The sequence below is a fragment of the Primulina tabacum genome, chromosome 5 (assembly GCF_025594145.1).
Source record: "Primulina tabacum isolate GXHZ01 chromosome 5, ASM2559414v2, whole genome shotgun sequence".
Taxonomy (NCBI): domain Eukaryota; kingdom Viridiplantae; phylum Streptophyta; class Magnoliopsida; order Lamiales; family Gesneriaceae; genus Primulina; species Primulina tabacum.
Window position 1 is genome coordinate 5,388,846 of NC_134554.1, and position 12,914 is coordinate 5,401,759.

At 29.0% G+C, this 12,914-nt stretch overlaps 1 protein-coding gene across 1 annotated transcript; it reads left to right on the plus strand.

The window, feature by feature from the left end:
* The first annotated feature begins 8,481 nt into the window (after positions 1-8,481).
* On the plus strand, positions 8,482-9,506 carry LOC142545833 (gibberellin-regulated protein 11-like). The gene is made up of 4 exons (XM_075653232.1): positions 8,482-8,635; positions 8,753-8,809; positions 8,910-8,964; positions 9,076-9,506. Exons 1-4 carry the CDS (start codon positions 8,591-8,593, stop codon positions 9,255-9,257), a joined length of 339 nt encoding a protein of 112 aa, XP_075509347.1. The 5' UTR covers positions 8,482-8,590; the 3' UTR covers positions 9,258-9,506.
* Positions 9,507-12,914: the final 3,408 nt, after the last annotated feature.

Genomic DNA, 12,914 nt, shown 5'->3' on the forward strand with positions numbered 1-12,914 from the left:
ATTTTTTTTACCATAAAAAATTTAATTACTGTATATATTTTTTGTTAATTAAAATCAGATCGTGAACTATTCGAGTTAATTAGATTTGAATGTGGTCGAACGAATCTAAAGAGTTGCATGTAAGTATGAAAAATTTAAGAAATTTATTTTGGCGCTGAATTCATTTAATGTAAATTTATGAAAATAAAGAACAATTAATCAATGGATTGAATTAATTAATAATATATATATACACACACACACACATGGTATTGATTACGCGTGAAGTGGGGTGGCAGATAAATATATGTATGGATCAAAATCAAAGGTTTATTTGGGCGGCGTGACACCGAATTCTCACGCCACCGCCTCCACTCCACCTCTACCACCACTCCAACTTATATTTTTATATTTTACTTTCACTCACTTTGTCAAATCTAGAAATTCTAATTAACATACTGAGAATTTTTTTATAGTTTTTTTTTAAAAACTTGATTTAATTTGGATAATATTTGATTGCGTGCGTTTAAGATTACTGATTTTTCTTTCAACATTAAGTTATATTAATTTTAGAACAAAAACTTGTGTGAAACGGTCTCACGGGTTGTATTTTGTGAGACGAATATCTTATTTGGGTCACCCATAAAAAATCATTACTTTTTATTGTGAATGTCGGTAAGATTGACATGTCTCACAGATAAAGATTTGTGAGACCGTCTCACGAGAGACATACTCTTTTTTTTTAGGGGATGTTTGATTGAATTTAAATTTAATGGTTTTGTAAGCTGGTATATGTTACAAAATTTTTTTTTGGTTATTTTTAATATGAGGCTTTTTATAATATATATATATATATATATATATATATAAGTCCAATATATTAAGCTCAAACATTATATTATTGAAAATTTATAGACATTCATGTATATAAATTAGTCACAATGACTAGAATTCTTAAAATTCATAACTATATATATACACATTAAGCTTATGGAGAAGCTGAGATTTTCAATAAACTACGCCCATGTCTTCAAGTATATGGAAATTCAACAACAAAATGTTTTAATATAAAATCTTTATGTTTTGAACTTCAATTTTAATAAATTAGATTTCTAATCATCCATTAAAAAAAAAAAAAAAGCATTTCATCTTGTGAAAAGCAATAAGACAAATGTAATGCCAAAAACCCGTTTACTCTGCAGTTTGTCAGACGTAGGACTTCTATGTTTCTAACTTCAAGAAAGATTTCTTCGTTAGTAGTTGATAAAACAAAAAAGGGACCACATTATTTTTTTGGATGTATACTTTCTAACAATTTTAAAGAATAATATATCCTTCGATTAATTTTATAAAACACTCTAGACCGGTACCCTTGAGTGTGTTCCAAGAGAAGAACAATAGACTCTTTTTTTTTTTTTTTTAAATAAAAATCTACCATCTCTTGTAAAATGAATCGATAATATATGCAAGGTAAAAAAAATAAAAATAACTTTTTTAAAAAAATTATTTGGATTTCACTTGAAATTGAGGATAGAAAAATTAAACTAAAAGGAGCATATTAGTGTTTATATCAATACTGTTTTTCACTTTTCTCTTTAATATTTGCTCTTGTCCTCCTAATTTTTAAGTTTTTTGGATTAAAAATTGCAATTTATGCAAACAAAAATCACAAAACTTATAAAAAATAACAAAAATTTATATTTGATTTCTAATTTTTTTAAACAAGAGTACTTAAGAAATAGACTATAGAAACATACAACGCGTGCAGAAGAACATTAGTACATCATTAATTAATTATGTATTTACGACTTGCCACAATTATTGAATATAATGAATGATATTTAGGTCCGGCTCTTATAGTTTATATGTGGATCGATTTAAAATTTCGGATAGAAATCCAAATGTATATGAATTAAAAGAATTTAAATTTAAAATTATTAAAATATGAAGTTTAATTTATTTTGGACGAATAAATGCTGCATCCACGTACCATAGTTTCTAGCAATTGCTGTGATCCAATCTTGAAGATTAATTTTGTAATGCTAGTCGAGAAAACTACGTCGGATCCGTGTGTGTATATATATTATAATTTCATTTTGGGAGCTTGTCTGTGTTCTGGTCGGAAAGTTAAAATATTCTTTAATCAACTTATAACTCAAAGATCCATCTTATCCATCCTTAGAAAATTGTACGGATTCCTTACATTTTGTTTTTTTCTTTGTTTTTTGTTTTTTGTTTTTTGTTTTTGTTTTTGTTTTTGTTTTTGTTTTTGTTTTTTTTTTTTTTTTTTGCAGTGAGTACATATATTTGATTTTATTTCTGTCTAACATTTTTATTTAATTAAACAGGAAAAATATGGATGCATGATTTTTTTTAAAAAATTAATTAGAAAAATTATTTTGAAAAACATTAGTCGATAATTTGGTATAATAATAATATAAAAATTTTCCTTTAAAAAATGTAAGGTTCTTTTCCTTTTTCTAAAATTCTGTAAACAAATATATATTAATTATGGAGCAGTACCCAAATTAATCCATGATATTCACAAAAAATAATCACCTTTGGCCTTCTTGATTTGCCTATCATACGAACTTAAAATTTATATTAATATATTTCAAGTAATTGTGTGTCCGATTTTTCTACTACTTAGTTTTAAATCTATTTATGTGAACTATTTTAATTCTTGAAGTATTTGTTTAATACTTTAACCTTAATAAATAGATGATACTTAAAGCTAGCTTTTAATTTTTTAATTAATTCGATGTTACTAATTATAATTATATGAAAGGCGGGACCCTTTTTCCGTGTCCGCGGATTTAATCAGATTTACCAATCATTTAATTTAAACAAGAAAAAGCCAAAGAAAACATCATTTTTCCAATTAAATAAAAGTACATTATGAAACCTAAGTGTAATCAAGATTGATAACATTAATCCATCATATCTATAATTAAGGACACTCTCTTTATCATCCGAAAACATCATTTACTGGATCATTTATCTGATGTGTTGACATGACACCAGAAAATACTAATCATGTGCAGTTTGATGACGTGGTGAACTAAAATTTAAAATAAGACAAGTTAATGAACCAAAAAAGTTATTTATCCCCATGTTTGTGGTAAGACAAGTTAGTGAGTCAGGTTATATGTAGGTTGATCCATTTAGAAGATCTAACTTACAATTTTTAACAATAAATTAGCTAAGCCTTCAAATATCTTGATAATGTAGTAAAAATAGAACAAAAAAGGTTAGTTTAAAGTCAATTATTTGTCCCGCATATATGTGCTTTCTCTCGCAGAAGCATTTGCCTAATAATTCCATGGCCAGCACAGATTTTCGTATTTGAAAACCCTCAAATTGCTGTATTTGACCACCGTTAAGATAAAAGAAGTACTACATTAATTTCATGCCTCTCGGTTTGGTTTTGTCTACGCTATACCGATCGAGAAGCAATGAGGAAGTACTTGAGGAGTACTCCAAGCACAAGTAGCCTCGTCTTTGCATGGTGCTGATGTGGTGTTACTGTAAACATGTACAAATTTTATACGAAATTGGTGAATCTCATATATTATATGGTACAACTTAGCATAGATTAGGCATTTCTTTCTTTTTATTACAACTCGGGAAAGGGGGTTTATGTTCTAGGTGCATTGGCTATAATACTGACCCACAAGTATAATGATGTAACAGTGAAGAGTGTGGAGCCAAAGAATTCGTTCAGGGGTCTATCTACTATCTAGCAACCTATATAATATATGTAATTTGTTTTTGGTAGAACCTATATGAAATTTTGTTAATTAAATTAATTGTCTGCATCTTTAGTTATAACCCGAAAGGCTACTCGAGTCATGCCCCAAAATAGAAGTTAATTTGCTTGAAAAAACAGTATAACAAGAAAATCATGTGCACTGGGCTTCAGGATCAAGATTCAATATTCTCAAAGTATCATCATTCAAACTACGTACCTTAATTTCCAACTTATCATACATATATTTTCACAAAATTTCAGCCTCCATGTTAATCAACTTTCATGGTATGTTTCAAGTTACTGTACTCCAAACAGCGTGACGAAAACATGAATGTCAAATGCGAGAATATATGTACTTCCTGTTTAATGTGAACACCAGAAGCCTGACACACTTTAAATATGTCTACTTTTGTCAAAGAACATATGTATATTTTTTGGTCTTATTTCTGTTAAACATAAAATACATGACACTTTGATGCATAATTAGTATATCTTTAGCATTTATATAAAAAATTTATATTATACCTGTCATAGAGCATTACAATATTTTACTCGAAATTTTTGAGCGATCGATCGATCGAAGGGATCGGTTACGTTGCTTTAGCAAAGCTGTGACAGTGTAAGCGAAGCAAGAGGGGATTATATATTTGGGGCGGTTTGTGGGACTGAGAAAGATGTTCTTAATTCACAATCAACGTTTTAGGACAAATATTTCAACACTGTAATAATATGATACAGATCATGTTCATACATACATGGATTCTGGTGGGGTTAACCAAGCTTGAAAGTGACTTAAACTTGCATGTAGCTAGTGAAGGGGGGTGGAGATTAGGGACACTACTCAACTAATTAAGCTAATGATTACATGTCTCCACACAAAAACTAAATATCAAATGTTGTCTCTCAATATTCCCTTTGATTTGTCTGATCAGAGCTTTGATGATTGCTATGTTACTCTACATTTCTATTTGCTTTTCAAACTGTGCCATCCATCTAGGATCGAAAACTTCAAAATTTCCTTTTTATTTTTTTTTCTTAGGTGTCATTTTCCCAAGACATGTGTATAAAATATTGCCAAAAATTAATTGTTTTATTCTTTTACCACATTTTGTAATAAAATACGTATAAAACATATGCAAAATAAAACTAACTCTATTTCTATTTTTTTCTCCCCCTTGCCGCCATAGCATACGGAGTTGTTCATTTGATCCTTGTTCTGAACCGTGCAACTGCCAAATTAATCCCCATGTCGTCTGAATACATATTTCAATAATTTCTATATTTAAGTACACATTTAATTAATCCTCGCCTTCTTTTGTTTTGGCCATTGCTTGCATTGAAGCCCAAAAGTTGTGAGTCCCCATATCTATATAATATTTATATATTCATAGATATCGATTGCTTCATTTGAAGCCATAATCAGTTCTTGGTGTTTTTTGCATCATTTTTAATATCTGTATGGACCATCGCTTCAGATTCCCCTCCTTTCTGTGGAAGGGGTTCTCATTTCCAATCACCCATCCAATGAAAACTGTATTTTTGGAGCTTCTCTACTTTTTTTTTTTTTTTGAATTTAAGTAATCCATTTTATCAAACTTCGAATTTAATATGTTACATTTGTCATTTTTACAATTTTTTCCGACATGGTGTAATTTGTGTGATTTGACGTGGAGCTAATGTGTAATGTGTCACAACAACAATTTTGATAAAAAAAAAAAAAAAACTAAAATTGTCAACAATTGAGAGATGTTGGAATAAAACTAAAATTTGACAATATAAATGACCAAAACCACAAAAAAATAAATATAAAAATAAAAATGTAGTTTCCCCATACGAGTTAACATGTTTTTTTTTGTTTTTTTTTTTTGTTTTTAACTATGTGAATCATCAAAATTTGGTTTATTATAATGAATTATTATTTTTAGTTCTTTTTCACCTATGGTGGATACTTGTTAAATATTAATAAAGACACGCCAACAATGTCCAAAACCACACATCACATTAAATGAAAAATAACTGAAATTGTAAACAAGCATCAATATATTATATTAAGACTAAACTTTAAGGGACAAAAATGAAAAATGCTAATTTATATAACAAAAATTTGTAGTTTTTCCTGCAAGAAATTCCAGGTGCAATGTATATCAATTTGATGAATTTACTGCGTCGTCCTTGCTTGTGAGATTCTAGATGAATTTATGGAAAATATTAAATACAGAAGATCAAGAATAAATTTCCATACCCAATAATGAAAGTATGAAAATTTAATTTGAATATTAAATGTTACATATACTAAAACAAGTTTCGAGGCCATTTTAACTTTCATGAACAAGGCCCAAAAAACATGTGTCACATACGTTGAATTCCTAGGAAAAAGAGAAAAATTACTTTTTCTTTCCGAAGGATCAAATATAAAGTGTCTTTCATCTAAGTTCAGAATGTAGGACCAAGCGTTTATCGTTTTACCAAAAATTATAGTTGGTGGTAATGGTACAATTCAAATCTTTTAAACCGTACTGCTCAAGCACCACGGTTCGATCGCTCTACAAAGTAAAGACAATTATTTCACCCAACACATAATTATAAAAAAATCAATCGTACGAGAATCCAATTTCTTGAATTATTCTCATAAATAGTTTATTTGAGAATAGTTTAGTTGAATAATCTATTTGAACGGCTAAAATATACTAAACTCGAGAAAACATAGGACACTTAAAATCCAATTTCTTTTGTATGGAACTATTTAAATTATTTGGATGGTGTGATGGGATTTGAATCGTGAACTTAAAATTAGGCATGATTAATGGTTGAATCAATTTGAAACCGATCTGAATTAAGTTTGGTTTAATCTGGAAACTATATAGTTTGTTCCAGATTGAATCGAATTCAACACCAATAGTGAATTGGTTTGGGTTGCGTCAAAATAGATACGTAACCATTTTAATCTTGGACAAAAATTTGTGTGAGACTGTCTCACGGATCGTATTTTGTGAGACAGATATCTTATTTGGGTCATCACTGAAAAAATATTACTTTTTATGCTAATAGTATTATTTTTTATTGTGAATATCGGTATGGTTGACCCGTTTCACAGATAATGATTCGTGAGACCGGCTCACAAGAGACCTACTCTTAATCTGATATGTTTGAATCTGATACATAAAGGATCAATTTTATAAAACTATATTAGATTTTATATATGTATATATATAAAATAAATTTAAAATTGACGGGAGACTCATATCTAATTTATTTAGATAAACAATTCTTTTATTAAAAAATGGATTCCAATTTAGTCTCATTCCGGTCTAATTCGATTTCAATCTAGCTTAATTAATATGATTTCTGTTTTGGATTGGGTAATCTATTAAATATGGAACCGATCCAATCCGATATCATATAAAATTGATTTAGTTTCATCACCCGAAAATCTTGAACCGGTTTAATCCAATTGAAATTATTACTACTATTATTATTGAATTTCTTGGATTTAGTGCATACTTAGCTTCGGAAGGTCTTCCCCTGACCCATCTAATATATAGTTTTGTGACACATGTGATGATTTACTAGCTCTCTCTTAGGATTCGTTGGAGCGAAATCTACGCACTCGGACCCAACATTCTCGTGTTCCCTTGAATTTACCTAATTTATTTGGATACATGAATTTGAAATTCAGTATAATTAAAAACTACTAGATTGATAGGATATGAATTTGAATTAAATCTGTTAATTACATTTGTTTTCCAAATAGATAATTTGAATGAGACAATTCAAACACACCCTCAAATAAAAAAATAATAATGAAAATTTGGAGTTACGCAAAAAAATTGATTGAAGAACATACAGGAAGGGTCAATATAAAATAATAAATATATAATTGATATAAAAGAATAATCTTTCCCATATAAAGTCAAAAAAATAAAATAAAATAAAATATATTACTTGGTATGGATTCAATGATTGGGTAGCCAGCCAGCTGTCGATGATGCTCAAAAGACGCTGAATAGTGAATATTCCTGTGGTGATCCAATTTCGTGTTGTCGTACCTCAGTCCAGTGCATACATACATTGATGAAATCATAAATATGTTTCTGTACAATTATAATTTTAAACTCTAAAATATTTTAATATTTTAAATTGATTTATCCGAGCTAATATCATATTATCCCAAAATTATACAAAATTTACATATACATTTTTTTTTTTAAAAAAAAATTGGGCCATCCGGCATGTGTCTCCGCCCGTGCATACATAATACATACATAGATATATATATATATATAATATATAGATATATATATATTATGTATGCAGGGGCGGAGACACACATATATATATATATATATAGACACACACACACTCGTGAGTGCCAATTAATTAGCCGTTGTTCAGAGTCGAGACTCATATAAAAATATATAGTTTTCCATTGTAATAATTAATGCATCAGTTTCATTTTTTTCCTTAAGAATTAGCATAATTTTGAAACAATATATGATACAAGGCATGCACGCCTGCCTCGCTACAATCCCGGGCTTTGCCAAGGAGGGGACCATAAACAAGCCAAAGAATCATTATATATACTGGGCATGAGCTGTAGGCTGTAACACCATGACAAACGCCTTTAAGCTATATATGTTGATGACTCTACAAACTTTCAAAACGCAAAAAAGTTGAGAGACATTAAATTTTTGCTAGCTTTATCTCACCTAAGCCAACCGACAAAAAGTCTGTGACCACATCTGGCCCATTGCATGTGACCCCTTCAAAAGTAAATCATCGAAATCTCTATAAATAGCCCGCTTAAGTCCCCATGCACAATGTCCACTTAACACATTATCTTGATATCCCCACAGAGATATCATGAAGCTCCTGTGTCTTCTTCTGATTGCTATTTTGTTCATACAGGTACATATATCATTTGTACATTTTGATAAAAAGGCTATATGTATATTGCTCAATCGATCGAATGGATAATACACCATAATTAACCAAGTTCATAATGAATGTATATTGATCGACCAGGGTTTTGTGGAGGCAACATCGGTCACTTATGATACCTCTGCACAAACTCTTTCTCAGGTGTGGTAAATTATGTCTCATCAAACCACCCTATTTCTGATTAGAATCAAGTTAAGAAAGATACCGAATTTTTTGAAAATCGAGAAACATCTTTGTTCAGGGGGGTGCAGCTGGAGGAAATCTAGGAGGCCTCCATGACCAGAAATACCCAATCAGTAACATATATACACTATACATGATTTCTTTCGAATATCTACGATGATATTCCTCATGATAGTTCGTATTCCTGAGGTTGAATTAACATTCTGCATGAATCTTGGCCGCAGATTGCTCAGCTGAATGCTCGAGGCGATGCAGCAGGTCATCAAGAAGGAAGATATGCTACCGATCATGCACCGGATGCTGTAGGAGGTGCAACTGTGTACCGCCGGGAACTTATGGGAACACACACTTGTGCCCCTGCTACGCCAGTTTGAGAACACGCGGGAATAGGCTCAAGTGCCCTTGATTGCATATTCAATCATCAAGTGTTCATGTTCAGTACCAAACATCTGTCTCGTGTTTGTATGTCTGTTTGTGATTCTTGCATCATGTGTGTGTGGAGATGAATCTTGTTTGGATTTTGATATCTGTGGCTGTCGGAATCTGATTATTGATTTGGAAATAATCGATCAACACTGGCTATTGCGGTGTCTGGTATAATACATGTAATTTGTACGTGTCTTTGTGCAATACAAATAATTTGTTTGTTTGTCTATCATCAACGTCAACCAAGTGGATTTAGTGGTCTCGGACAAAAAAAACCTCAAAAAAATCAAAGATTAATAAATTATTTATTGTAATTAGGAATAATATATAAAACTCATGTGACATGCATTTAGGCACTTCATATGTTACATGATGAATTACCAAAAAATGACAGCAAGGACTTGATTTAATGTAAATTAACAATACATTTAAGCAATTCGTATGTTAAATGATTGAATGTTTAACCTAGCTTGTATCCTTGATCATTAATTGATATAATTTAATATATATTCTACGCACTCCTCAAATTTTCGTTTAATTACCATATTTTTTTCAGATTTATAAAAATATGTTATTTAATATTATTATAAGTAATTATAAGATATATTAAGATCGATGAGATATTTAGAAGGAGTGGATACACATGTTTCAAAATTTTTGTGATTTTAAAAACCTCACTCACAAGGACTTGAGTTGATTTAACAACTAAAGTCAATATCTCAATTAGTTAGCTGAAATAAACAATTAGTAAAAAAAATTGGTAATTGCGAAAAGAGCCTTTCTAGACTGCATGAAAATAAACACACATCTAGCTGGTCAACACACTAGATCCGGATAATAAGCAATAAATAAACAGAAAGCAAGAATAGCATAAAACTATACGAGTCAAGATTTATTTATGAAAGTTCGAAGATAATTCTTCTGTGTGTATTTCTCTTTCAGTCAATGACGAATTTTACTAGAAACTTTAGTTTAACCACAGAAAACTCCCGGGAACTCAACAAAAGTTCTCGCTTTCTCTCAATTTGTTCAAAAACAAGTTTCTGGTAATTACGAAGATCCATTATATTCTTCTATCAACTCGATAAAACAAAAGATGGAGTTAATAAATAACAAGAAGTGATATTTACGATCTAATATAAAATATTAAGTGTGTGCTTCGAGCAGCATATGATATTTCTTGATAGAGTGCTCAAGGACATTTTTTCGGTGCTTGATCAAATTCCACTGATTCAGATAGAGTCGAGAGTGTTGAGAGCTAGCAACTTAAATGTCCGATGATTGTCTTTTAAATACTCAACATTCCAACGTTAGCATTTTTTAAAACGGGCGCCAAATATATAATCAGCAAGCGCGCATGCAGAGAATGTTACATGTCATTGTCTCCTTTCAAAAATAGTATCAAAAAAATAAATACTATTAGTCACTAGCTAAATTAATTAAGCTCTCAAAAACTTCAGTCAATTGAAATCTGAGTAGCTCAACTGATATATATATTCAGCCTTTGTCTGTCGTTGGTGGTGCAACTTGAATACGAGATCTTCAAGAAAGCTTATGGTAACTGGAAGTCTTCGATGGTGTCCAACTTGCTCTGATAACAGCTAGTAAATAACAAGAAAATAACGAATAATATATATTTAACAGTATTTTCAAGCAATGTTAAATACTCTAGCAAGATTTCTGACATCTTAATAATCATCCAGCAGCCATCTTCAATTTAACGAGGTATCCTAACAACCACCAAACAACCAACACGATTTCCTAACAACATGCAAACATTGTTATTATCGAAACATTACCGTTTTAAATTTAACAAGATACACATAATTACTAAGACTTTTTTAGTTTTCACATATTTTAAGAATATCATCTGAAAAGTCAAATATACAAACAAAATTCTTAATTTACTCTTATATAATGAATATTTAATGATGTATAAAAAGTTATTGTAAGTAGTTAATATATGTACTTGTATACTATATGTAGTATAGAACATGAGAGTTTAGACTAACTAAATTTGACGTAGTTGGAGCTAACATTTTTTAGGGATTAAAAATAACCTCATCAAATTACAAAAATACCAAGTTTTTATTTAATATAAAACATCGTAAAACATATATTAGTAAATATGTTTCTAATCTATATCAAACATATCTTATGATCCACTTTCAATTTTAATTCAATTTTAATTTTAAATTTTTTTTTTAAAGTGTTTATTTATCTTTATATATCATATGCTTAGTTTTTAGTTATCACACATAATAAAATAAAATTTAAAAATTATTCATTTAAAAATAACAACATTTATCAAATTTAAATAATTATTACTATTATATAAGTATGTAATATGTGCAATGGTATACTAATATTAATGATAGATATATGTATATTAGTAAATGAAGAGGGAAAAAAAATACTAAATGTAGACACTTGCTTATATAAAATATTAACTTATATGACTTGACAATTAACTTCAATTCAACGGCCTTAAATTTTTGATAATATGAGGGAATGTTTAATTCGCTTGATTAATAAAATAATCAAATCTCACCAAATATTTGATTACAATTATATATATTGATTATTTATCTACATATATCGATCAATTCATTAAATGCAATATTAAATTTAATAATTATTTATATTTATTTGTTTATTTATATAATAATCTTATTGAAATCTAAGCGCACATGACGTGTATATATATATACACACAAACTTTATTATTAAGAAACTTTATGATGATGTTAAAAGTTTGATTTTTCTTTCCTGTTTTTTTTCCTCATTTAATTCATCGTTTCAAATTACACTTTAGCGTCAGATTTTTTCATAATTATGATGTGACTCTATTTAAATATAATCAATTTAAATTGCAGTATATAGTAATTTCAAAGTGCAGTTGGACTTGCAGTTATTTTTATAATTATACTTTTATTTAAATATAAATCTAATTAATTATAAAAAGAATTATACTAACACGTAACATGTTCTTAATAATAAAAACAAAAGCTCGTGCCATGATTTATTTTTTCTTTTTTTTAAAAAAAAATTCATAATTTCAAAATTATAGTTTAATTTTTTTTATCATTTTCATAATTATGGTATGATCTCATTTAAATATAATAAATTCAAATTCTAACATGCAATAACTTCAAATAGCAGCTGGACCTTCATTAATTTTTAAAATTTTGAAATTACCCCTATTTGAATATAAATATAATTAATTATTAAAAAATAATATACAAACATGCTAGACCATATACTAATATAATAAATATATATGATATATGGTTTGCATGTATTCTTACCGTGAAATTCGCGTAGACATTGTATTTATCTAATATATATATATAGAATACTTGGTGTCATGGTTTATTCATTCGTTTTTTTAAAATGATTAAGTCTCTTGTGAGACGGTCTCACTAATTTTTATCTTTGAGACGGGTCAACTCTACCGATATTATAATAAAAAGTAACACTCTTAGCATAAAAAATAATATTTTTTCATGGATGATCCAATAAGAGATCTGTCTCACAAAATACGACCTGTGAGACCGTCTCACACAAACTTGGTCTTTTTAAACTTATAATTTTGTTATTTTTTAAAATTATGGTATGACATTATTGAAATATAATC

Coding starts and splice junctions, on each gene's coding strand:
- LOC142545833 (XM_075653232.1), top strand. CDS start 8,591: ATGAAGCTCCTGTGTCTTCTTCTGATTGCTATTTTGTTCATACAG. Junction 8,810..8,909: donor CTGCACAAACTCTTTCTCAG/GTGTGGTAAATT, acceptor ATCTTTGTTCAG/GGGGGTGCAGCTGGAGGAAA. Junction 8,965..9,075: donor TGACCAGAAATACCCAATCA/GTAACATATATA, acceptor TCTTGGCCGCAG/ATTGCTCAGCTGAATGCTCG.